Below are 26,206 nucleotides of genomic sequence, written 5' to 3'. Positions count from 1 at the left end.
AAGGTAGTGCTCTAGCTATTAACTTTTTTAAGTCCCTTTATTGGACGTGGACGTGCGGTCTTTAGATCACTTCTTCCATATACTACTGTGATTTACCACAATGAAAGGCTTCCCCGATCTCATCTCAGGGAAGCTGTTCGGACCCTGGGAGTGCAGCTCTCCCGGGAAAAGCTGCCTCAGATGCCACCATCACAATTGGTTGCTTGATGCACATGGAGGTTACTAGGAGCAGCACACCATATGTGCGGCATCTGCGCTCCTGAACATAGAAGCCCAATGGCTTAGGTAGGTTTAGTGTAGGACCCGCCTGACCTGAGACCACCTTGGCCTTCGGTAGGCGGGCTTAGATGTGTTTTGATCAAAATATATTGACTAAGTGTCTCAGATATTATCATATCAGAGTGAGGACTTTGTCCATATATAGTGCTTGCATCTACTTTACTAAGTGCATTATTATCTTATTTCTGTGGTTTTCTTCACCATCACAATTGGCCACAGCATCTTAGGGGTTAAATGTCTGAGATTGGCTTTACTGCCACAACTGCTATGGTGCCCGCTCCACTCTGGAGTAGGTACCTTTCTTAAAGTGCTGACATCCGCTGTACATGTATGGCAGATTTGAAGGGTTTCAAACACTTCCTCTCTGAATCTTATTTATGCCTTTAACATATTTAAAGGTTTCGATCATGTCCCCTGCTTTCCCCTTCTTTCCTCAAGGCTATACAGATTACGTTCTTTAAATTTCTCCTGATATGTTTTATGCTTCAGACCCTCCACCATTTTTGTGGCCCATCTTTGCACCCGTTCCATTTTATCTTTATCTTTTTGTAGGTGAGGTCTCCAGAACTTGATACAGTATTCCAGATGTGGTCTCACCAGTGCTCTATACCGCAGAATCATATCACTCTCTTCTGACTGGTCATATCTCTAACTGTACTTGTCCACAAACTGCACTCATTTTGATATCAGGGACCTTAGATTCTTCTCTTCTAAAGTCCTGGACAACAAAGAACTGCCAATATGATACTTAGGTAGAGGGTTCTTTCACTAACCCCTATAAAAATATCAATCCTTTTACACACTTTTGTGTCATCGGCAAACAGGCAATCCATACCTACCAAACCTTCTACGAGACAACTACTTGTTTTGTGTGGCTGCTACTATATTACAATACCTAGTGTAGTGGGCACTTCTGATTGATTTAACGATTTCAATGATAAGCTATATCATTTATGCTATAAATATTTGGACATGAAGAAAACAGTTGCTATAATCGTGGCCACATTGATGATCTTTCTTACCTGTAACTGGTTCACTTACTCTTGGGTCAGCTGCAGAAAGAACATACTTTGTTAGTTGCTGTATATGCACATAAGATATTCAATTTCTCTATTACCTATGTCGAGATGAAGAAAGGAGCTATCAACCTAGTGCTTTACATTGAGTCTTACAACCCTATGACACAACGGTAAGACTATACACACATGGACATAATTCCAGCATATTTCTCAGCAAAGATTATGACCAGATGTGTAGTCAGCTGAAGATGTTGCTCTGGAGCACAAATCTCTCCAGGATTCCCATGGTGCCTAATATTTTTAAATTAGAACTTCAGATTTTCAGCTGTCTTTGGAAACATGATAACCCTAAATCAAGAGCTTTTTTTTAAATTAATTGGTTTTACGTCACATCATCTTTCTGCATGAAATATGTTCAGCTGTTTATTTATCTCGGCCTTATGTGTGTAGGTAAACTGTTTGTTTTCCTCATTTCAAACATGACGCAGTTCACACTGTTGTGAAAAGTTCCATTCAGAGCCTCCGGCAGCAGCTTTGTCAAATTGGATAGCACAAAGAGTGCACCATACAGCTGTGTTTTACACCCCGGCCCCGCTCTGCATGGGTGTACACCCCTTTCAATGCAAATCAGCATGAATTTCTCCCGTTTTGAGGTTTATCTTCAGAAAATGCTCTGCAAAAATGGCGATTACCGTATATTACTGGATAAACTGTTAAGATAAGGCAGATGGAACTATGATGGGACTCTTTTTAATCTGGTCAAAGCCTAAAAGATCCATTTAATAATTTCTTTCAGATTTTTGTTTTCCTTCTATAATAACAAAAATTATATTATGTTCATAAAATGTAGTGGAAACCTAGTGGAACTGAGAAGTGACATTAATTAATAATTCCCATTGAAATCAATGATTTTGAATTCTGTACTGTCCAGTGAGATCTTCTGTTTATTGAAATCAATTGGGCATGTTAAAAGGGTTTTCCAAGTTGAATTTTTTGTGGATTAACTGCAAGGACATTAAAATAATAAAGCAATCTTAAACTCACTTTTCCGAGCCCCCACCATTCAAGCACCACCACTTGGTCCCTTCTTCCAGGCTGCAGCAGTCATGTATTGTCTTGGCTGCATTGGTGACATCTTGCATATCCCTGCAGCCAATCACTGCCCTCAGCAGTGTATGGCGCAAGACCACTGAGGCCTCTTTCACACGGGTGTCGCGGGTGAGGGCCGGATGCGTTTAGGGTGCATTGCGGAAAACCCGTGCGGGTAGGCACACAATTTCCGTCAGTTTTGGCTGTGATTGCGTTCCGTTGCTCAGTTTTTTCCGCGCGAGTTTAATGTATTTTGCACGCGCGTGAGAAAAACTGAATGTGGTGCCCAGACCTGAACCCGGACTTCTTCACTGAAGTTCGGGTTTGGGTTTGGTGTTCTGTAGATTTTATTATTTTCCATTATAACATGGGTATAATGGAAAATAATAGCATTCTTTAATACAGAATGCTAAGTATTATGTCTATTGAGGGTAAAAAATAAAATAAAAACATTACTCACCTCATCCACTTGATCGCGCAGTCAGGATCCTGTTCTTTGTTCTTATTGAAGAGCCTGCATTCAACGAAGGTCCTTTTGCAGGTCCTTCAAGAAGAAGAAAGAAGAGGATCCCGGCTGCGCGATCAAGTGGATGAGGTGAGTTATGTTTTTATTATTTTTTAACCTTCAATTGACATTGGACTTTGCATTCTGTATTAAAGAATGCTATTATTTTCCATTACAACCATGTTATAATGGAAAATAATAAAGTAAATGGGGTCCCGAGTCGCTCATCCCTTGTCTCCTTAGCAACCATGTGTGAAAATCGCACCGCATCTGCACTTGCTTGCGGATGCGATGCGATTTTCACACAGCCCCATACATTTCTATGCGTTTACCTCACACATTGAACCCACGCGGAATACTCGCCCGTGTGAAAGGGGCCTGATACCAGTATCTGGCTGCAACTTGGCGGAGGGGGCTCAGGAAGGTGAATATGTTTTTTTATTTTATTTTAACAACATCCCTGTAGTTGCCCCATAAAAAAATTCAACTCAGAAAACTCCTTTAACTCCTTTTACAAGTTGATACAATAGAAAAACCCCAAACCTTTGATTTGAATATATGTATATCCCCTGAACATGCTTTAGACACTGGCCAACAGCAACAAAAGTACGTGTTTACCTGATTCTGTATTAAATTCCACTGTTGGACTGCTTGGTCCTTCACCAAGAGGATTTTTTGGTATCACTTGGAACTCATAACTATAAAATGAAGACAAATAACAGTAATCAGTTAGTGGTATTCTACAGCTGGTCTCATACATAGGGCTCTGTGCCATCGGTATGTGGGGCTGGCACCATGCCTGCACAGTTTGGTTAACCTGCTAATTACAGAGAAGTGTCCAGAATTGTGTCATGGTTTTAATTACTGGAAATATCTTTACACTTTATCTGTAGGAAAAATAAAGTGATATCACAACAAACTGGAGTGCTGGAAGCTTTTCCATAAGCAAAACTTTCTACATATTAACTACTGTATTGTGAAATTGTTATGAAGGGCAGCGGTGAGGACCTCAAATGTGACCCTAGGCTCAATCAGAGGGGCTCACATGAAATTCATCCAGGGCTTACACACACACACCTTGCTCATGCAGCTGTTCTTAGAATTTTTTCCAGAAACTTTAGGCCAGAGAATAGGTTTGGACCTAGCAGTGGAAAAACATAAAACCTTTGCAAAACCTATCATCTGAGATTTGTCCTTGTTTTCACCAGAATATATATGTAGGGGACACAGGATGCAAATACATCCATATAAACTTTTAATTATATACAATCATTACTTGTGAAGATGGTAAAGATCCTACAGAACTGATAGACGCTGAGAGACAGATGACAGTGTTGGAGGGAGGCCTATTTCCAAAGCGGTACACCCTGAATGCACAGGAGCTAATGGGGGCCACACGTGGACCAGCTTGCTGGGCATACTTGCTGCAGGGTTCTATGCAAGTCTGAAAAAGAATCTATGATAAAATATAATCTAACACAAATCTACCACAAATATAATGAAATAATTTGTTCTAGCTGTTGTGTTAGAAAGATAAGCGATACCATTACTGATACATACACAGTAGTTCTACACAGAGAATAAAAACTTTCAGGGGTTGTCCAGCCTTCACTATCCGATGGCCTATGCTCCCTTTGACTTCATCAGTGGTGTAGTATACTACAGATTGATGGTGCTGACTTCCGGTGATGGAGCTACACTCAAACAGCTGATCGGCAGGGGTTCAAGGTGTTGTATGCCCACCAATGAGCCTGTCCTGAGTATAGGCCACCACTTAGTAAAGGCTGGACAACCCCTTTAAAATTCAAAAGTCATTATTATTTATTAGGGATGAGATGAGAATGTGTCAGGCACTGGCTAAAGGGTGAGCTAAGGCTAGTAATATTCCCATCCTCAAGTCAGTGGTGTTGGGTAGCACAGGTAATACATACAGTTTATTTCAAGTGAATGGGAGGAGCATTGAAATAACCAGGAATGGTCACTAGACTGTGTTCAGAACGCATGTCGTTCCAGTGCCTGGTTCCAGTGCTGGAGTCCTGAAAACAGCTAATCGGTGGAGGTCTCGATCTTAAGGATTGATGACCAACAGTTAAAGGAGTTCTCCAAAAATGATTTAAAATGGCCACCAGCAACCTGTCCTAGAATGTGAGCAGATGAGGGGTGGGATCTCACCACACTAAACTCTGGCACATGCATATGCTACATTTTGTTGAGCTGCTCAGCCATTAAGGCATATCATAGGCAGTATTGCATTATTACCATCTATTATAGGGCAGCGTAGGGAGTACTTGCCCCTCACCCCCTAGGCCAGTGTTTCCCAACCAGTGTGCCTCCAGCTGTTGCAAAACTACAACTCCCAGCATGCCCGGACAGCCTTTGGTTGTGCAGGCATGCTGGGAGTTGTAGTTTTGCAACAGTTGGAGGCACACTGGTTGGGAAACACTGCCCTAGGCAGCTCTGCAAGTGGAGGTAGCAAGTCCTGCTAACATTCTAGTACTGGTTGCTGGCCATTTTAAATCATTCGTGGAGAACCCCTTTAAGTCATGGACAACCCTTTTGTCAAAAAATAAATAAAAATAATAATTTAAAAAGTGTAAAATAAAATAAAAAAATTCACTTGTAAAAATTCCCCCCCCCCCATGAAGTCAAACATAGAAAAAAAAAATATACATATTTGGTATCCGTAATGATTGGCTGCATAAAAATATCACATGATCATCATACCCCATTAGATGAAAGCCATAAAAAAAAATACATTAAGCCAAAACAGCTGTTTTAGTTACATCGCCTCCCACAAAACGTCAATCAATCAAAAAGTTGGATGTATCCCAAAATGGTAGCAATAAAAATGTCAGCTTATCCTGCAAAAAATGAGCACTCACACAAGACCATAGGCAAAAAAATGTAAAAAATATAGCTCTAAGGCCTCTTGCACACGACCGTATGGCTTTTTCAGTATTTTGCAGTGTTTTTAACTGATCCGTTGTTCAGTTTTTTGTTTCCGTTGTGTTACCATTTCCGTTCCAATTCTGTTCCGTAGTTCCGCAAAATATCTTCGTATGGTTTCCGTATGCGATCCGTTGTTTGCGGATTGCAAACAAAAACATGACATTTTTAATCATTAATGTAATGTACAATAATGTGTTTTAACAGTATACATATGGGCAAAGTGGGCATGGATCCGCAAAAAACTGATGACATACAGATGTGTCCCGTATGCATTTCGTATTTTTAGCGGACCCATTGACTTGAATGGAGCCATGGATCGTTATTTGCGGGCAATAGTAGGACAAGTTCTATCTTTCAGCGGAATGGAAATACAGTAATATGGAAACGGACTGCATAGGGAGCACATTCAGTTTTTTTGTGGAATCACTGAAATGAATGCTTCCGCAATCTGCAATAACAGAACGGAAACTGAAAAAAAAACGTTTGTGTGCAAGAGGCCTAAGAAAATTGCAACACAAAAACATCATTTTTTTCTAAAATTGCTCTTATTGTGTAAAATGTAAAAAAAAAATACAAAATAGACATATTTGGTATCGCCGTGTCCATAACAACTGTCTCTACAAAATATCACATGATCTACCCCATCAAGTGAACGGCGTGAAAAAAAGATGTATGCAAAAACAGCTTTTTTTTGTCACCTCATTTCCCAAAAAACATAATATCAATCAATCAAAAAGTCACATGTACCCCAAAATGGTAGCAATAAAAACGTCATCTCATCCCGCAAAAAACAAGACCATAGACCCCACACAAGACCATAGCCACAAAAAGTAAAAAATATGACTCTTAGAAAATGGCAACACAAAAACATGATTTTTTTTTCTAAAAATGTTCTTATTGTATAAAACGTAAAAAATAAAAAAATAGATGATCTAACCCATCAAGTAAATGGTGTAAAAAAAAAAACGGAGAAAAATGACACCAAACAGCTTTTTTTGTGACTTTACCTCCCAGAATGAGATAAAAAGTAATCAGAAAGCCAAATGTACATCAAAATGGTGCCAAAAAAAACTATTGCTTGTCGCACAAAAAATAATCCCTCACGCAGCTCAGTCAGTTGTGTGGCTTATTTTAATCCTGCAGATCTTGCACACTGCTGTGGTTTTGAGTGCCCGCTTTGTGGAGCAAAAAAGCGCCGTATAGGAGCTACAGGCACCTAACCGGGCTTAGCTCTGGCACGTTTTTGGAGCATCAGCAGCATCACCAGATCCTCAAGCAGACGTGGCTCTGGCTGTTCTTTGTGAGATACTTGGCCTCTGCTCTTTATTGCTCCCTACACTGCCTTTCTCTACTAATGTTGCCTCCTCCTCAGCTCCAAGGTCCTGTCCTCACCCCCCCTGCGCTTTTATCAGACTATGAGATGTCATGATGGGCTCCTGGGCCCCCCTCCCCTGCTCTGCATTTTCCCTGACTGCCCTGTCGCTGCCCCAACACCAATGCCGTGGCTACAGGTGCCACTATTACTACCACCATCAACACAGGTATGCATGCCTCAGGTATGCATCAGGTATGCAGCCTCCTCCTCAACCTCCTTCTCAGTGTAGCCCAAATAGTGAGGGCTCTCACACTGGTCAGGAGACTCTCATGACTATATGCCATAGGGTGTGGTGTTTCCCCCCCCCCCCCCACTTCTTAGGAAAAAAGAAGACGCCCCTCTAGGAATGGGCAGCGAAGACTGAGAGGCCTCCACTGAAAGCCTTCTTTGGGGCTGCAAGTTGGAGGAGCAGGAGGAACGCTGTGACCCCTGGCTCTACAGCATTGTGTTGAACTCTGAAGTCACCACCACATCATTCTGCTGCAACAGAGAGGAGTGAGCCATCCAATCCCCATTCACATCCTCTTTCTCCTCAACTATAATATTGCGCCTTTCTGAAGCCAGCAGGGACAACTGCAGCCTACTACTACTACTGTTATTACTACTTCTGGCCGGATAGTTGGTGCTGCTACTACCCACATTCTGGCTCTGGGTTTTTTGTTTGGAACCCTACCGTAGCCCGGATGTTTTTAGGCCTCTCAGATGATGTGCAGTACCCTGTGTATTAGTGTAGTATTGTAACTGTGTGGTGAAATAAATAAACTTTAACGGATCATTAATGGCTAGGCCTTTTTTACACACGTGGCAATGCCCATAATGTGTATTTTTTATTTGTTATTGTTTATATATTTTTATTTACATTTTGGGGAAGGAAGGGTGATTAGAATTTTTTATATTTTTGTATAATTTATTCTTAAAACCTTTTTTTTTTTTACACTTTTTCTTATAGTTCCTATATGGATTATTAGATTAGTTCTCTCACAAATTCCAATGCATTAGCATTGGTGTGTATGACAAATATACTGTATTCCTATGGAGCCCTGCCACAGGCTGAACTGAATGGGCAGATGTCTTTTTTCAGCCTTATAAACTATGTTAGGGTGGGTTCACACTAGGATTAGGGATTCCGTTATGGCTTTCCGTTATAACATGGTTATAACAGAAAATAACGAAATCCATAAGACGGAAGGATGGATCCATTCTTCTGCCCATAGACTTGTATTATGAAGGAATGCAAAACGGAAGCCTTTAAAAGGCATTCTGTTTGCTTTCTGTCCTAATAGAAGTCTATGGGAATTAAAAATGGATCCGTCTGGGTCCCGTTATGCAAGATGGAAAACAAAGTCCTGTCGACAGGACTTATTTTTCTGTCTTGCATAATGGAACCCAGATGGATCCATTTTGATTCCCATAGACTTTTATTAGGACGGAAAGCAAACAGAAGGCTTCCGTTTTCCATTCTGTCTGGGCATTTAGTTATTTTCTGTTATAACCATGTTATAACGGAAAGCCATAACGGAATCCCTAACGCTAGTGTGAACCCACCCTTAGGCCCCTTGCAGACGAGCGTGTCCGTATTAGCTCCGGATGCGTTGCAATCAGGGAAAATCGTGCGAGTAGGTATGCAGTTGCAGTCAGTTTTGACTGTGATTGCATTCCGATGTTCAGTTTTATCACGTGGGTGCAATGCGTTTTGCACGCACTTGATAAAAAACTGACTGTGGTACCCAGACCCGAACCCGGACTTCTCCACTGAAGTTCGGGTTTGGTTTAGGTGTTCTGTATATTTTATGAATTTCCCTTATATAACGTGGTTATAAGGGAAAATAATAGCATTCTGAATACAGAATGCTTACTAAAATGTGGCTCTAGGGGTTAAAATTTCTTTTAAAATTAACTCATCTCATCCTGTTGTTCGCGCAGCCGCCATCTTCTGCTTTCTTCTTCTTTCAGGACCTGCAAAAGGACCTTTGATGATGTAATCCCAGCGCAGGTCCTGCTGAATGAAGATAGAAATCTTCTATCTTCATTCAGCAGGACCTGCGCTGACATCACCGCACTCACGACGTGGTGAGCGCGATTATGTCATCAAAGGTCCTTTTGCAGGTCCTGAAAGAAGAAGAAAGAAGATGATGCTGGCTGCGCGAACAACAGGATGAGGTGAGTTAACTTTTTAGAACATGCTGCGATTTTCACGCAACACACAAGTGGTGCGTGAAAATCACCACTCATCTAAACAGGAAGTGAATGGGTCTGGATTCAGTGTGGGTGCAATGCGTTCACCTCACGCATTGCACCCTCACAGAATTCTCGCCTGTGTACTATGTTACTATGTTACTACTACTACTGCTCTCTACTACTACTAGCTTTCACAATATAATCCATACAGTAAATCATACCATATATCATTTAATTCAAGGATTTAATGGCATTTGTAAACAATTATACAGATTAATCTATTCAATTTATTTTAGCATTCAATTGTATTGTCTGCCAAACAATCCATTATCAGCATCTGATTTCCAAAGCAAAAAAATCTAAATTTTTAGCCAGCTGCACAGAACATTTCCGTACTCTCCAGCTGCGTATTGCTTAAGCCCTTAGTGACCAGCCTGTTTTGGGCCTTACTGACCAATGCGTTTTTCTTCCTTTTCTTCATCGCCGCGTTCCAAAAGCTATAACTTTTTTATTTTTCCGTCTATATAGCTTTATTAGGGATTGTTTTTTGCGGATCAAAGTTGTAATTTATAATAGCGCCATTTTGGGGTACACATAACTTTCTGATTAACTTTTATTAAGGGCTGTTTCACACGAGCGAGTCCATTGCGGGAATCACTCTCCGTGTGTGATCCTCTGCTCTGGACTTGCAGGAGCGCACGGCATTATCCCCGCAATGGACTCGCTCGTGTCAAACAGCCCTAACTCTTTCTGGGAGGGAGATGGGAAAAACAGCAATAATGACACTTCGTCTTTACATTATAAATTTTACGGCGTTCATTTTTCGGTATAAATAACATAATATCTTTATTCTCTGGGTCAGTACAATTACAGTGATACCAAATACATATATACCCCTTTTAAAAAAAAAAAAAAGTTTTTGCATTGCCACTTCCCAAGACCCATAACTTTTTTATTGTGAGTTATGTGAGGGCTTGATTTTGGGGGGATGACTTGTAATTTTCATTGGTATCATTTTGGAGCAAATGGCGCTTTTTGATCGCTTGTCATTAAGTTTTTTTTCGGTGGCAACTAAAATAAATGAACAAATCTGTCTTTTTTTAATTTTTTTTAAACGGCGTTCACCATAGGGGATAATTTACGTGATATTTATGTAGTCCTGGTCGTTATGAACGTGGCAATACAAAACATATGTCAAAGATTTTGAAGAGTATTTTCAATGGAAAAAAAGCGTAATTTTTATTTTTTTTTTTACCACTTAATAGTCCCACAAGTGGACTATAACAGAGAGCTCTTTGATTGCTTTTAAAATGCAATGCACTATCCCTATAGTGCATTGCATTTTAATGGCAATGCTATTCTGACATTGACCAGCAGGTTGCGCCAAAGAGGCGCAGCCTGCTGGAGATTACTCAAGGCTGGTGTGGGGCCTACATCAGACCCCAGGCAGCCTTCACACACATCGGCACCCCGCGATCGCATTTGCGGGGTGCAGATAGGAGACAGAGGGAGTCCGCTCCCTCTGTCAGCACTTTACATGCGGCAGGCGCCATTGCCCGCACCATGTAAAGTGGTAAACAGCCCGGATCAGCACTCCTGCCAGTCCGGGCTGTTAGAGCAAGGCCGCGGCTCTCCTGTGAGGTCCCTTAGTGACCGGCGTAAAAAGGCGTATGGGTGGTCAATAAGGGTTTAATCAAACCATTTAAACAAATTGATCTCTTTGACAGTTTTATGTGCTCTTTGTGGGACTCTGTGAAGACAATGGGGAAGATTTAGCATTAAAGTCACAGGTGTAGCTTTTTAAAAAATTGTCGCATCTCCCCTTTATCGCCGTTCTTGCCACTTTTCCTTGCCATGGGTGGCAATGGCTTGGCCAGCAGCAGCAACTAATTTATCTTCATTTGCATCAGTTTTCTGACGTAAATAAAGCCAGAAATCAACGGCAGCTCTGAGCTACACTGAGCACGGACTGCAGGAGGAATGCGTGCGCCTCGTCATAAATTAGGCGCATCCTCCGACAGCGCAGGAGAGATCAAGACAGGCGCAGAGAGGGCCAGTCTTGATAAATCTCCCTTACAAACAGCTAAGGATGGTTTCACACAATGTTTTTTTTTCTAACCACTGTTTTTTTTACAGTGTTTTTAGAACAAAAATCTGTTGCCTGATGTTACATGCCGGCCAATAGGAAATTATAAAGCACCCTAAACACAGCTTTTTTTGTAGTGGTTTCCTGACAGTTTTTTTTATTTATACCAGTATATATTATTTTGGGGAATTTATTTAAAATAGCACTATGCCCTGGATGTGGCATTTTTCAGATGTTTCCCCATAGACTTCTCTATATAAAAAAAAATAATTGCACAGATATACACACACTTACACGTTTTGGCATGCTATCAATGAGGTTATTGATAGTTGTCTGAGGAGTCTATTGCAATGCTGACCGCACTTGGGCACGTAAATCATCAAGATCCAGTGCTGTTAGCTCCATTTGCAATTGCCGACCAGTGATGTCTCAGATGTGCTCGATAGGAGAGAAGTCCAGAGACACCATAGGCCATAACAGCACATTTAGACTACTCAGGCTACTAACACTAACAAGAGCAACATGTAGCCTTGTGTTTTCCTGTTGAAAAATGGCTCCTGGGACACTTTTGGAGAAATGGCCGTACCAATGTTCCACGACCGAATCAATGTAAAGCTGAACTGTTAGCGCACATTAAATGAAGGCTGGAGGAGTCCAGAAACCATACATTATGCCACCCCATACCATCCTGGGAGTTCTATGAGTGTGACGTTCCCTTGTGAAAATCTCTTTGTGGCTTTGCCCACATAGTTTTCAGAACAATCTTTGGCTATAATTGCTCCTGAAACAAAAGAGGGACTCATCACTGAAGGGGATAGACCTCCATTCCATCCTCCATTGCAGCCTTGCTGGGAACTATGAAAACCTTTGGGGGGCGGTGCCATGGAATACCTGTAGCTGAACGTCTGACTCATATCCCATTCTCATGCAAATGCCTTCTGATGATGTGTGTAGACACTGTTTGCCACCCTAGGCTTGGGATGAGACATTCAGTCCATGCAGATATTCGCTTCTGTAACCTTCTTGCTGTTATTTCAGTTCATTGTTATTCACTGGGAAACTCAATGTTGAACAGTACTGACATCTCCGCGTAGGTTCTTAGCTATCTGCCAGAGTGATAAACCAAGCTCTCTGTCACTCTCAGTTTGCAACAACTGGAGTTAACTGGCATATCGATGAAAAGGAGGCATCACACAATCGGCCCATATGACTTGATCTGATTTTTGAGGTCTCATGGTTAAAAACTTTTCTTTAAATCTGTCTTTTATGCCCCTCCCACACACCATAGATTGGAACTATGTGCTTGAAAATGTGATCACCTGCAGATCTTAGAACCAATATTTTAATTAGATTATTTGTGCCAAGTTACGATACTTTCCTAAAACAGTATATTGGCCCAGATTTACCAATTTGTCTGTGCCAAATATCTATCTAAAAAAGTGCAGGGTGCAGGGTCAAAGATGCTCCATTTTGCGCCAAAATTTCAGTGCAATACTAGAATAAAAATCTGTCTCAAAGTAAGCCACCAATATTTGGCAAAGAGTCAAAGAAAAGTGTCTACCCCGGCACTACATTTATCATACAGTCTGAGCCCCTGTGATAAATCTGGTGCAGGCCTAGACAACCGGTCTAAGCTTACGCCATCTTTGCAATTCTTCAAAAGGGAACATGGCAAAACAAAAACAAAAAATATGCTTTGTAATTACCTTCTTACTATTCTATAAAAAAGATTGAGATTGTAATATTATTTTGTAAGCAAGAAGGTTTGAAAGTTATAGTTAGTTACATTGATAATACGCTTAAAAAAAGACAAAAGTCCATCAAGTTCAACCAAGGGATGGGAGAGGACATGAATTTTAGAAAAAGGGGAGTGAGACACAGATTTCTACACATTTTCAAAAGCATTAATGTCATTTACGTTTAAGAATTCATCTAAACCCTTTTTAAAACTGCCCACCGTTCCTTCTGTGACCACGTCCTGAGGTCACAGATTCATAGTTCTTACAGTAAAGAATCCTTGACGTCTCTGAAGACTGAACTTTTTCTTCTCCAGTCGGAGGCAGTGTGCCCTTTTCTTCTGAGGGAATTTTTCTATGAGTGGCTTTTCGACATATTTTTTGTAAAGCCCATTTATATATTTGTATAGGTTAATCATGTGTCTCCATAGACGTCTCTCCTTTAAGTCTTTCACTCTTTTACTTGTCTAACTTCGCATCACAATTATTTTTTAAATGTCATGTTTTTTTTTACAAGTGTTATTTTCTGTGCCAACATTTGTGTATGTTTAAGTCTATGTCTGAATGTCCATTAAAAATGTGTGTTTGAAAGAAATGCCATAGGCTAAAACAAAACAAAAAGTGAGAAAAAAAATGCCACAAAAAATGTTATGTGTTTCCTAATTCCCTATTGGCATTTAGCAAACATCTGGCCATGGGGGTTTTTGCTGAAAAAAATTAAAAAGCTCCAACAAAAGCAAAGGAAAAAAAGTGTTTTTCCTAAATCCAAAAAGCCTTAAGGGGGGTTTGTCTCTCCACATATCCTCATATCAATATTTTAAAATAACTGATTTGTGAATTAAAAGGTCAGAAAAATACTTTTTGGCACATAATGAGTAAAGCAACCTTCACATTATATAGAGAAGCATTCAAAAATAACATTAATAAAATGAAGTAGGTGAAAATCTTTTCCTATGCCAGCTGTACTAAATGGACCACTTGTTTTGGAGGGACAATCCATCATTGTTAAAGCCGTATTATTAAAGAGTGCATAGTCCAAAATTCCATTTGCATCTGCTGCATATTTGACACCAAAGTCATCACTATGATTCATTTTACTGTGTTATATTAATACCATTGAACAAAGGTCAGCAAAGCTAATATTGTTCTATGGTAAAATTGCATCTCTGTGGATCCACTTAGTATACTAAACTAACCAGAGAAGGTAAATTAGGACAAAATAGAATGTTACTCGCGGGACTGTTCATATACTGTATATACAAGTGCAAAGGAGATTTTATAGGTTAAAAAGAAGTCCACTATAAACTGGATGTAAGGCAAGCAGACAAATTGCTTGATATTTACATACAAAATACAATATATTTCAATACAGTGAATATTATAGTTAATACACAGTTGAGTCACATTTTTATGACCACTTCCTACTTTTGACGTCAGCAGTGTGTAGCTCATGAAGGAAGTCATGTGTCGTAAGCTGGCTTGGTGGGTTTGGCTGTTATGTGTGAAATGGGCGATGGATCGCAGTTGTAAAAAGGGATGATCATTGGCAGTATTTCTGAAAACGTGCAGTTTGTAAACTGTTCATTTGTTGCTGTGGTGAAAGTGTATTGTGGCTGGACAAATGGCTTCATTGTGAATAAGCAACATGGAAACTGTGGAGCACCACAAGCTAGAGATGTGAGAGGTCAACGTTGGCTACAAACAGACCAAATGCTACAGTGGAGCAGCTCACCACCAAAATAAACCAGAGGGCTGCCGGACATGTGTCTAATACGACAGTTCAGTGAACCCTACGGTGTATGGGGCTCTGAAGCAGATGGATGGTCACTGCACCTCTGCTAACAAAGTAGTATCAGCAGAAAGGTGCATTGTCACTAATCCAAGTGGAAGGTACTCTCAACTGATTTGGATATGAATCCATTCTTGCAGATCACATACAGAGCTATACATGCTGATTGTCTACCCTGGGGATGATGGGCTCTTCCATCAAGACAACATGACATATCATATGGCTAGAAATGTGGTTTGGAAGAGCATAACCAAAACTTTCAAGTACTACCCTGGCCCCCTAATTCCACAGACTTGAACCCAATTGAGCATAGGACCTCCTTGATCATCATGTTCGCTCTATGGATGCCCCCCCCCCCCCCCCAGCGGCTGTGATATGCATTGTAGTCAGCATGGCTCTAGATACCTGTGACAACTTACCAGGACCTAATTGAGTCACTCCCAGCCTGTCTAGCTGCTGTCCGTGCTGCACATGGCGGTTACTCTGGATATTTGCTGGTGGTCATAATGATGTGACTCGACTGTGTATAAAACAAATATTATACACAGTGCAGGATATGTCTGGTGACACTTGCGAAGCTAGGCCTTGTATATGGTAAATAATTAAATGCCAGGTACAATAAGTCAATGACCGCTAGACAGACCCTTCTGTACTAAATGGTCTCTGGTTTCACTGCTTCCCGCCATGTTGTAATACTTGGAATTATAACATGGATTCTGCAGTTCAAGTTTAATGGTATTACTTCAGGATTTGGTACTCCTTTTTGCAGATAGTGGAGTCAATGGGTGGAACATTAAATATGAATTGTATGTTTATCAGGGAAAATATAAAAATTCCTGTCATGTTCTGAAAATAGCATCCTGAGTCAGCCTCCATAATGCAAACCATTGAATCCTGAGAAACAACATGGTATTCCAGTTTATTACTAGAGGATTTTAGAAGAGAGAGGGTGACATCCAGGGATTCCAGATGGTGTATGAGTGGTAGACAGGAACAGCCCAGCATATCCTAATTTCAGCACATGGAATATGAAACGATATCATTAGGCTGTATGTATCTTGCTGTCAGTAGACCAATCAATGCTTTTTTTCACCTGAATTCTTCCGCTGGGATATAACACAGTATCAAAGCCCTAAAAAGTTGAGAGGGAACCATATTGTCCCGGAGCCTCTCATTTTGTTATAGATGACAGCTACAATTTATGTTTTTGCAAAATGATTAGGGTTTGGATGCAATACTCTGTGTACCGTGAACCTACAAGTTTAGACTTGTTCACATCTCCTCTGGAGGCTTTTTTACAGCCACCATCAAAGACTAAATAAAAAACGCTAGACAAAACAGCCCAGCAAGCTATGCGATTTTGTCCCGAAAAATATGGAACACCATGTTGGAAACTTGCCAATGGGAAAAAGTCAATGGGGTCTGTCAGATCATGTGATTTAGCACTTGCATTATTTTCATTTCTCTCCACCACTAGTGGAGCAGAATAACGGAAGTAACCAAAGCAGATGTGATATGACTGGCAGAGGCTGTCAAGCCAACTTGGGCCCCTCCTTCCATTTTCCCCTGACATCCCCCTTTCGTGTTTGGCTGTGGCGCTCTGTGAATGGTTATGCCTCTTCTGAGGCCAGTGACATCACATTCATCGGTGACATGGCCTAGGTGCAGCTCAGTCCTGTCCAAGTGAAAAGGGCTGAGCTGCAGTACCAAGCACAGCTGCTATAAAGTGGAAAGCACTGTGCTTGGTAACTTGCAATGAGACCACAGTGCTGACTGTCAACAAAAAAAGCTTATTGGCAGGGGCGCTGGGAGTTAGACCACACCAATCTCATATTGGTGACCTATCCTGAGGGTAGGTCATCCTTATGTAAATCCCTGAGAAAACCCCTTTAACTTATGTTATCTGTAGTGTTACATAGTGTGCAGGTACCATCTACTACATTATATGTACTCAGAGAGTTATCACTGTGTTATCTGTAGTGTTACATAGGACTGCAGGTACCATCTACTACATTATATGTACTCAGAGAGTTATCACTGTGTTATCTGTAGTGTTACATAGGACTGCAGGTACCATCTACTACATTATATGTACTCAGAGAGTTATCACTGTGTTATCTGTAGTGTTACATAGGACTGCAGGTGACATCTACTACATTATCTGTACTCAGAGAGTTATCACTGTGTTATCTGTAGTGTTACATAGGACTGCAGGTGACATCTACTGCATTATTTGTACTCAGAGAGTTATCACTGTGTTATCTGAGGTGTTACATAGGACTACAGGTGACATGTACTGCATTATTTATACTCAGGTTCTCAGAGTACAGATAATGTAGTAGATGCCACCTGCAGTCCTATGTAACACTACAGATGCACAGTGATAACTCTCGGTACAATTAATGTAGTGGATGTTTCCTGCAGTCCTATGTAACACCCCAGATAACACAGGACTGCGGGGAACATCTCTGGGTACAGATAATGTAGTAGTTGTTACCTGCAGCCTCCACCGCTTTGCTGCACTGCTCCTCTGACCTCCTCCTCTCCCGGCACGGACACAGCAGCACAGAAAGAGGTAGGAGGCAGAGAGCGGGCCTGCAATAGAAGCTGTGTGGCTGCGGGGCTTAGGGGGACACCTCAGTGCTGCTGAATGCGTTCATGTGGGCAGCGCCCCTGTTATAATCTACCCTGCTATTGGGGTTTACACTTGCCAATGAACAGACATGCTCCCATGGCTAAACACCAGCAAGGTAGCTTTGCTCCTCAGTACTCCATATCCACAGTCACTTCCAGACGAGATGCTGGTCTGGCAGAGCAGGTAACTGTATCTTATAGATAGTACTTCCTCTTATGGCACACCCTGAGAAACCTTCAGCAAAACTGTGATAAAACAACGTGGTTATAACCAATGGCTATACGACTCCAGTCTATTGATTCTGTATATATTTTCCTACACTCTATTTGTCGTGGCGCCCAATCAGTGGCTCAGGGACCACTCACTTTCCAAGTACACATGTGTCAAACACTAATGCTAAGTGCAACACCCCAGATTTCTGATAAATTCATGATTTTTTTTTATTAAGCAGAAGAAATTTTATTTAAAAACAAATTTTCACCCTTTGCCTAAACCTACGGTACTTTTTTATGTCGGAAGTGCTTCAGAAATATGGCTCTCATTCTGAACAGTATATTTCTCAATTTAGCCATTGTTAATAGGGCACAACAGTATTTTGTAGCTGCCAACAGCCAGTCAGCCACTGGTTACTCTACTCTAGTTTACATTCATTGCTTTGCTAGATTCATATCAAGCTGGCAGCTCAGATGTCCCTCCTGCTGCAGCTTAGGGGGCATGTCCTTTCTGCTGCAGTTCTCTTCTTGCAACTGTCACAGCTTCTAACAGTAGATAGAGCTGGTGGCAGTTAAGACAGAACTGAGCATGTGCGTCTACCTCAGCGAGGTGGACAGGGAAATAGAAAAAAGCAAACAGCAGGTGGAGCAAAACATTATATCTAGTAATTCAGTGACTACATTACGTTTTTAATTACATCCAAATGCAAAAGTACTCCCATCCAGGTGCTGGTTTGAAAAATGTAAAATATATTTTGAGGGAGAATCCCTTAAAGGTTTGTTACAGTATATTCGGTCTAGATCATCATCTGAATATTAACTTTAAACACTTGAAGTCCACAAACTGTTTTATAGAGCATTTTTGATTGTGCTAATAAATCTCCCTAGACGCATGAGAACACAAGTTATAAAAATAACTGTTAAGACAGCGAGCAAACTAAAGATAATAGAAATTCAATAGCTAAAAGAAAATGCTGCTAAAGAACTTGACTTGAAGCTATTTCCTATGGAGCAGAGCGCAGCAACAGATTTACCACATGTGGCACTGGCAACTGGAGTATATTCTTCCTTTCTAAACTGCACAGATGTAATACATTTACAGGCTGAAGCTTAAAATTAACTTGAAATGTTGGGACTGGATAAACTGAAGTCAAGTGCCCCGTAAATCTTGCCCTACAGTCTTGTGATAATGCCAACTCTTCAGGTAGGTATACCCTGTATACTAGCCTTTACATACGTTTCTGCTAGCATATGTTAGCATAGTCTTCTTCATTATGTGCCACTAGTTTTGAGCCAATCGAAGCATCCAAAGTGTAATTGGATCCGAAGTTTAGGAAAAATTTGATTCGCCACAAATCCGAATTTCCTTGCGCTTTGTGGTAACTAATCAGTTTTTCCTAAAATGGTTTCTGCACGTGTTACAAAGTGAAAGTAAGAAGCCTGGGAATACAATATGACCCATAATCCCATGCATCCAGCCAGTCTGCTGTTAGCCATCCCCTGTGATGTCATAGCCCTATAAAAGGCTCATCCCGCTGGGTCTCCGCCATTTCACTGTGAGCTGAGCATAGGGAGAGACGTGGAAAGTGCTTATGCACTGAAAACTAGTTTAAAAAAGAATATTGGACAGGGTGAGTGCAGGGACAGTGCAGGGAGACTGTAGGGGGAATGTAGGGGGACTGCAGGTTGAGTGTATTGCCATGTGCATGACATTCTACTGCGCCCACATTCCTTTGTAAAAAGAAAGGTGGAATATGATTGGTTGCTATGGGCAACTAAGCCAGTTTCCCTTTACACCAGTTTTGATAAATCTCCCCCAGTGTGCCTCAGTATATAATTCAGATGTAATATACTGCTGTGTGCAGCACATTCTACTGCACCCACATTCAGGGTTAATCTGTTATGTTAGTGAAACAATGCGTCCGTATTCCAGGACGGTTGGTGTAATATTTCGCCCTGTTCAACTCCGCAGAAGAGCAAAATTTATCATAGCAAGTGCATTCTGTTAGCTATTGTGTTACATCGCTTCAGTATTACGCCACAATATATTTTTTGCCCTGTTCAATTGTGCAGTAGAGCAAAATGTATCATAGTGAATGCATTCTGTTAGCTGTTGCGTTACATAGCATCAGTATCAGGCCTCGGTTAAAGATCCAACTACGAGCTGTCTAACTTCATAAATCTTTAATACACACTGGAGCTTTAATTACTGCGGCTGTAGGTGTGATATATCGCCTTGTGCATCACGTTCTACTGCACCGACATTCAGAGTTAGTCCATTATTTTAATGATACAGTTAGTTAAATATTTCACTCTGTAAAAGTGTGCAGTGGACCCAAATTCATCATTGCTAATATGATCTATAGCGAAAAAAGTATTCTGCATTTGTATTGCAATCCCCGATCCCTCTGACAAATGGCGTTGAGCAGGTTACCAGCACCTGTTGGTGAAGGGCAGACACATGCTGGTCCGTTCAGTGTAGCACGTGTGCAGCCCCGTACATCTAAGTGCTTGTTCACACGACCATGTGAAGCCCGTGCCCGTGCTGTGGACCGCAAACTGCGGTCCGCTAAGCACGGGCACCTGCCGTGTGGCAGCCGCATAGGGATCGCGGCCCCATTCACTTGAATGGGTCCACGATTCCTCCGTTCTTCAAAAAGACAGAGCAAGCACTCCGTAGTTCTTCCATAGTGTTCCGTTCCGTGGTTCCGTTCCGCATCTCCAGATTTGCGGACCCATTGAAATGAATGGGTCCGCATCCATGATGCGGAATTGCCACGGAGCGGGACCCGTGTATTGTGGATCTGCAAATGCGGTCTGCAATACGGGAACGGGCTTCACACGGTCGTGTGAACAAGCCCTAAGGGCATCACAGACCTGTTATTGCTGAACGCCACTTGTCCTTCGAAGATGTTGGATGTGGATCGCCTGGGGTTAAATAACTACTTAGCACGGAGGAGTCTCGTCAGTTATCGGAATGAACCACACAAATTGCTCCAAGAACTCAACCCAAAAACTTAAAATTCATCACAGCTAATATGTTCATTTAGCGAAAAAATTTGTCTGCGTCGTTATTGCAATCGTTCATGGTCGGAACTACGATGGTATTACCAGACAAATCGCTCCACAACTGGACCCAAATTCATTATTTCTAGCTAACACATTCTGTTAGCGAAAATTTCATTCTGCTTCAATCTGACAGCCACGACAAATTTTAAAGAAATTCTAAGTCACTGTGCAGTGCAATGTAATTTCAACCCGTGTGGATCCATCCATAAAGTTTGGATCCCTCCATACTATGAACCTAATGGTAGTTTGCTTTCAAAATGCATTAGGGTTAAAACCAGATGGGCCAAAAACGGTGGATGGATCAAATATGGCCGCTGGATTATTGCCATAAGGGACAGGAGCCTGAAAACTAGCTGCCATATAAGATAGTGACCACACAAGGGCTGTTGCTTATATGGGGTAACGGCATTTGAAGGTTTAAAAGTCATTAGTGTCTGTTGTCTGCTGCACATGGCAGTGGGCGCCATTTTTAAATGCCTGGCCGCTGACAGTATATAAATATACTGTCGGCGGTCGGAAAAGGGTTAACTTCCAAGCCTTCACACTGGGTGTACCTGATTTATCACGACTCGTGATGAATTAATTTGTGACAATCAAAGTTCGGCGAATGGGCCAAATCAAATTTTTCAAAACCTCGCTCATCTCTATTTGCCACCAATCAGCAAGAATACATCTTAGAAGAACTTAGATAATTGGATTGGCTCACCCTCCAATACCAAGGAATGGGTGCTCCCCCTGAAAAAGATATCCTTTTGGAGTAAATGGACTGAATGAATAGATATGAGGGGCACACCTATAAATGAAAATCACATGGACCACCAGCCAATATGTATGTGTAATTAATTATTTATTAACACCACACTATAAAATAAGGTGAGGATCCTCAATGATCACATTAAAACATGCACATTTGCTAAAAAACATAAAACCACATAGAGAGACTTATATAATAATAAGTAGCAATGTCACTGATGGATGGTGGCTTTATATAGACTAGATCGTGTCGTGCTTGTCTATGTGTACCAACTTTGAAATGATTCAGATGCGCAGGGTCTGATGCGCAATGTCTCTATTTGGATCTGAAAGTTCAGGCTGTAGCCAATATTTGAGAATGCATAGACCGTCTTGGTCATAGGTTATCTTCACAGCATGTCTCACTTAGTCTGCTGCTAAACCGCACTGTGTGAACACACTACTCACTGTTCTGATGCGATGGAGTGACCGATCACTCGTGCTTGGCGTGGCGTCCCACGTGTTGCAGCATCGATGGTCTAAGCTCCGGTCCGCTGTTTTAAGCAGGTGAGTAGATTGCCGAGGCAGGAAAAACAATAAGTTTAGACGCCGGGGTCGAAGGTAGTCAGGACCCGATGTACCGTTCGGCGTTGCTTGGTGTCTTTTGATCCAGACACAACAAAACTTATGTTTCTTTCTGTCCGCTGTGCAAAAAGCGCCTCCGGAAATTCAAAGGTTTCTTTCTTTACGCTTAATGCGATTTTTATTAAGATTTTATTTTGCTATGTCTGCATATCCATCAAGTGCGGTTATTATGCGTTTTATCTATATAGATTCGATTTCCATACAGTTGCATATGGATTCGATTAACCGCACTTGATGGATATGCAGACATAGCGAAATAAAATCTTAATAAAAATCTCATTAAGCGATATAAGGAATGGTGATTCCACACGCACATGCAATATAGGATTTATTAGCCAATTTGAAGGTGTATGCTGCTTCAAATCATACTACACACAAAGTCACACTCCATCAATATAGGAGTCTATTTATGTAAAGCACAGCTTTTTTAAACAAAAGTTTATAATTATTTATCCAGCCAATACATATGTTTTAAGAATTGCTACTATTATTATATATACTATTATGCACACCCTTGGATTTTACATATGTACATACTTGTATCGTTACGATTAAAGGGTAAATAATCAGGGAATCCATACCCAGATTTTCTGACTTTCCCTGTGACGATGAAACAATCCCTAATGAGAGGACGGACTTAGCCCTATATAAACCCCTATACAACAGACGAGACTTGACCACTGAGGAAGGAGTCACTGTCAACTCCGAAACGCGTCTGGTGTACACAAGTCTCGAGTAAAGAAAGAAACCGCAGCCTATCATCTGCGCACCATCTTTGAATTTCCGGAAGCGCTTTTTGCACAGCGGACAGAAAGAAACACAAGTTTTGTTGTGTCTGGATCAAAAGACACCAAGCAACGCCGAACAGTACATCGGGTCCTGACTACCTTCGACCCCGGCGTCTGAACTTATTGTTTTTCCTGCCTCGGCAATCTACTCACCTGCTTAAAAGAGCGGACCGGAGCTTAGACCATCGATGCTGCAACACGTGGGACGCCACGCCAAGCACGAGTGATCGGTCACTCCATCGCATCAGAACAGTGAGTAGTGTGTTCACACAGTGCGGTTTAGCAGCAGACTAAGTGACACATGCTGTGAAGATAACCTATGACCAAGACGGTCTATGCATTCTCAAATATTGGCTACAGCCTGAACTTTCAGATCCAAATAGAGACATGGCGCATCAGACCCTGCGCATCTGAATCATTTCAAAGTTGGTACACATAGACAAGCACGACACGATCTAGTCTATATAAAGCCACCATCCATCAGTGACATTGCTACTTATTATTATATAAGTCTCTCTATGTGGTTTTATGTTTTTTAGCAAATGTGCATGTTTTGATGTGATCATTGAGGATCCTCACCTTATTTTATAGTGTGGTGTTAATAAATAATTAATTACACATACGTATTGGCTGGTGGTCCATGTGATTTTCATTTGTAGGTGTGCCCCTCATATCTACTCATTCAGTCCAAGAATAAGTCTTAGGCTACTTTCACATTAGCGTTTTCAATTTTGCTATTGAGATCCGTCATAGGATCTCAATAGCAGAAAAAAAACGCTTCAGTTTTGTCCTCATTCATTGTCAATGGGGACAAAACTGAACTGAACAGAACAGATTGTACAAGAATGCATTCCGTTCCGTTTGGCTGCACTCCCATCACGGACAGAATAACGTTTTTCTGTCCGCCATGTGGTGCGGAGCAAGACGGATCCGTCCTGACACACAATGTAAGTCAATGGGGACGGGTCAGTTTTCTCTGACACAATAGAAAACGGATCCGTCCCCCATTGACTTTCAATAGTGTTTAAGACAGATTCGTCATGGCTATAGAAGATATAACACAACCGTCCGTTCATGATGGATGCATGCGGTTGTATTATTGTAACGGAAGCGTTTCTGCAGATCCATGACGGATCCACAAAAAACGCTAATGTGAAAGTAGACTTAAAAGTAGAACAAATAGGAAGTATTTTTCAAATGAAAACTTTAGAAGTGCCTTCCCTTTTGGAATTCATTCTTGGTATCAGTGCCAAAAAAACATAAGTGAAGAGAGATTCGAATGAGAGATGAGGCATAGGCTTTGTTCACACCAAGGGAACCTGTCATCTGCCTTTTCAGGCTTAATGGATAAGGATGCTGTAGAACAACAGTTTTCTGGACATGCCCTTGTGAAAAAGTCTGCTATTGTGGTGCGTGCTGTATTTAACCCCTTCGGGACCCTGCCATTTTTAACCTTAAGGACCAGGCCATTTTTAGCAAATCTGACCAGTGTCACTTTATGTGGTGATAACTTTAAAATGCTTTTACTTATCCAGGCCATTCTGAGATTGTTTTCTCCTCACATATTGTACTTCATGACACTGGTAAATTTGAGTCAAAATATTTCATTTTTATTTATACATAAATACCAAATGTGACTGTTGAAGTCCAGGATACAAACTGGTTTGGGGGGTAGTGGTCGTGGTACGTCGTACAGGAGCAGGGGAGCTGGTGTTAGTGTGAATGGTGGTCAGTACAAGGACGTCCCTCTAGTCCTTGTACTTAACCACCAGAATGTTCTCATGGAGGAAAGCCCTACTTTCACCCATTCTCAGTGGATGCCAGGAATCTAGGGAGGCCTCTCTGATTTTTGCACACTATGTCGCAAGCCACAATACCTCTGGCATTTATGGACATGAATAGAGGTACGCTGGTATAATAGTTATCCACATATAGGTGGTAACCCTTATCCAGCAGTGGGTGCATTAAGTCCCACACAATCTTCCCACTAACTCTTAGGATTGGGGGGCATTCTAGGGTTGTATGCGGGAATCTTTCCCTTTGTAAATGTGAAACTTGTGGGTATACCCGGAGCTACTCTCACAAAGTTTGTATATCTTTATGCCATACCTTGCCCGTTTGCTAGGCAGGTACTGGCGGAATCTAATCCTCCCTTTGAAAAGTAATGGGAACTCATCTACACAGACATTTTTATCTGGGTTGTACACCTCAGGAAGCTTGGTGTTAAAGTGGTCAATGACAGGCCTAACCTTGAACAGACGGTCAAATGTTGGGTTGTCGTTGTAGTTTAGGAATTTGTAGTTTAGGAATTTCCTAATTGACTCACATCGCTTCCGGGTCATGGTCTTACTGTAAATTGGAGTCTGGTAGAAAATGTCCGAACTTATTGTTTGTTTTTTTCACAACGCCCATATGAAACACAAGTCCCCAAAACTTCATCATCACTTGCTGCGGTCCAACCTAGGGGTCTAGCGTATGGCGATGTAGGGTTCTGATCAATAAATTGTTGGGCGTATAAATTGGTTTGGGCCACCATTAAATTTACGAAATCTTCAGAGAAGAAGATTTTGAAAAAATCTAGTTCAATGAAGCCCACAAAGTCTATCTGTATTCCAGAGCTGCCCTCAAAATCCGGAATGATAATTGTCAGGGGGCGGGGTCCATAAGGGTTCACTCTGGGGGGGTGCCTCCGCTGCTACCCGGGGGCGCCAGAGGGTCCCTCATCAGCGGATGATGATGATGATGAGGGGATAGAGGAGTAGAGGAAAGTGGCATCCTCTTCTCCCTCACTGGGCCATTTTTATTTTATTGGGGTGTGGAATGTGGAATCCTTTATTTCGTGTGAGGGGTGTGTATGTTGTGTTTTCACATGTGAAGGGGCTAGACGTGAGACGTGCAGACGTGATCAGTAATGGACATTACTGATCGGTGCTCAGTGGTTGCAAAATGCACGCATGCAGATGGTGCGTTTGTGGAAAATTCTAAACTGACACTAACTGAAATATATATACATACATATATATATATATATATATATATATGTAGGTCTTTTTTCACACAAAAAAATAAAAATAAAAAAATGTGCAGATGTAAATGTGCACACTACTTCGCGGGAAGGGA

General features: G+C 41.4%; 1 protein-coding gene across 7 annotated transcripts in view; it reads right to left on the bottom strand.

Annotated features, from left to right (window-relative positions):
- LOC122930979 (ABI family member 3 binding protein) overlaps positions 1 to 26,206 on the bottom strand; it is a 407,440-nt gene that overhangs the window by 19,456 nt on the left and 361,778 nt on the right. For all 7 annotated transcript variants that reach the window (XM_044284793.1, XM_044284797.1, XM_044284795.1 and 4 more), the window contains 2 exons: positions 3,511 to 3,590; positions 1,302 to 1,331 (listed from right to left, as the gene is read on the bottom strand). In XM_044284793.1, the coding sequence (XP_044140728.1) occupies positions 1,302 to 1,331; positions 3,511 to 3,590 (110 nt within the window). The remainder of the gene's footprint in view (positions 1 to 1,301; positions 1,332 to 3,510; positions 3,591 to 26,206) is intronic.

Source organism: Bufo gargarizans, chromosome 3, assembly GCF_014858855.1.
Source record: "Bufo gargarizans isolate SCDJY-AF-19 chromosome 3, ASM1485885v1, whole genome shotgun sequence".
Classification (NCBI taxonomy): Eukaryota; Metazoa; Chordata; class Amphibia; order Anura; family Bufonidae; genus Bufo; species Bufo gargarizans.
This window is presented reverse-complemented; position numbering and strand designations above follow the sequence as displayed.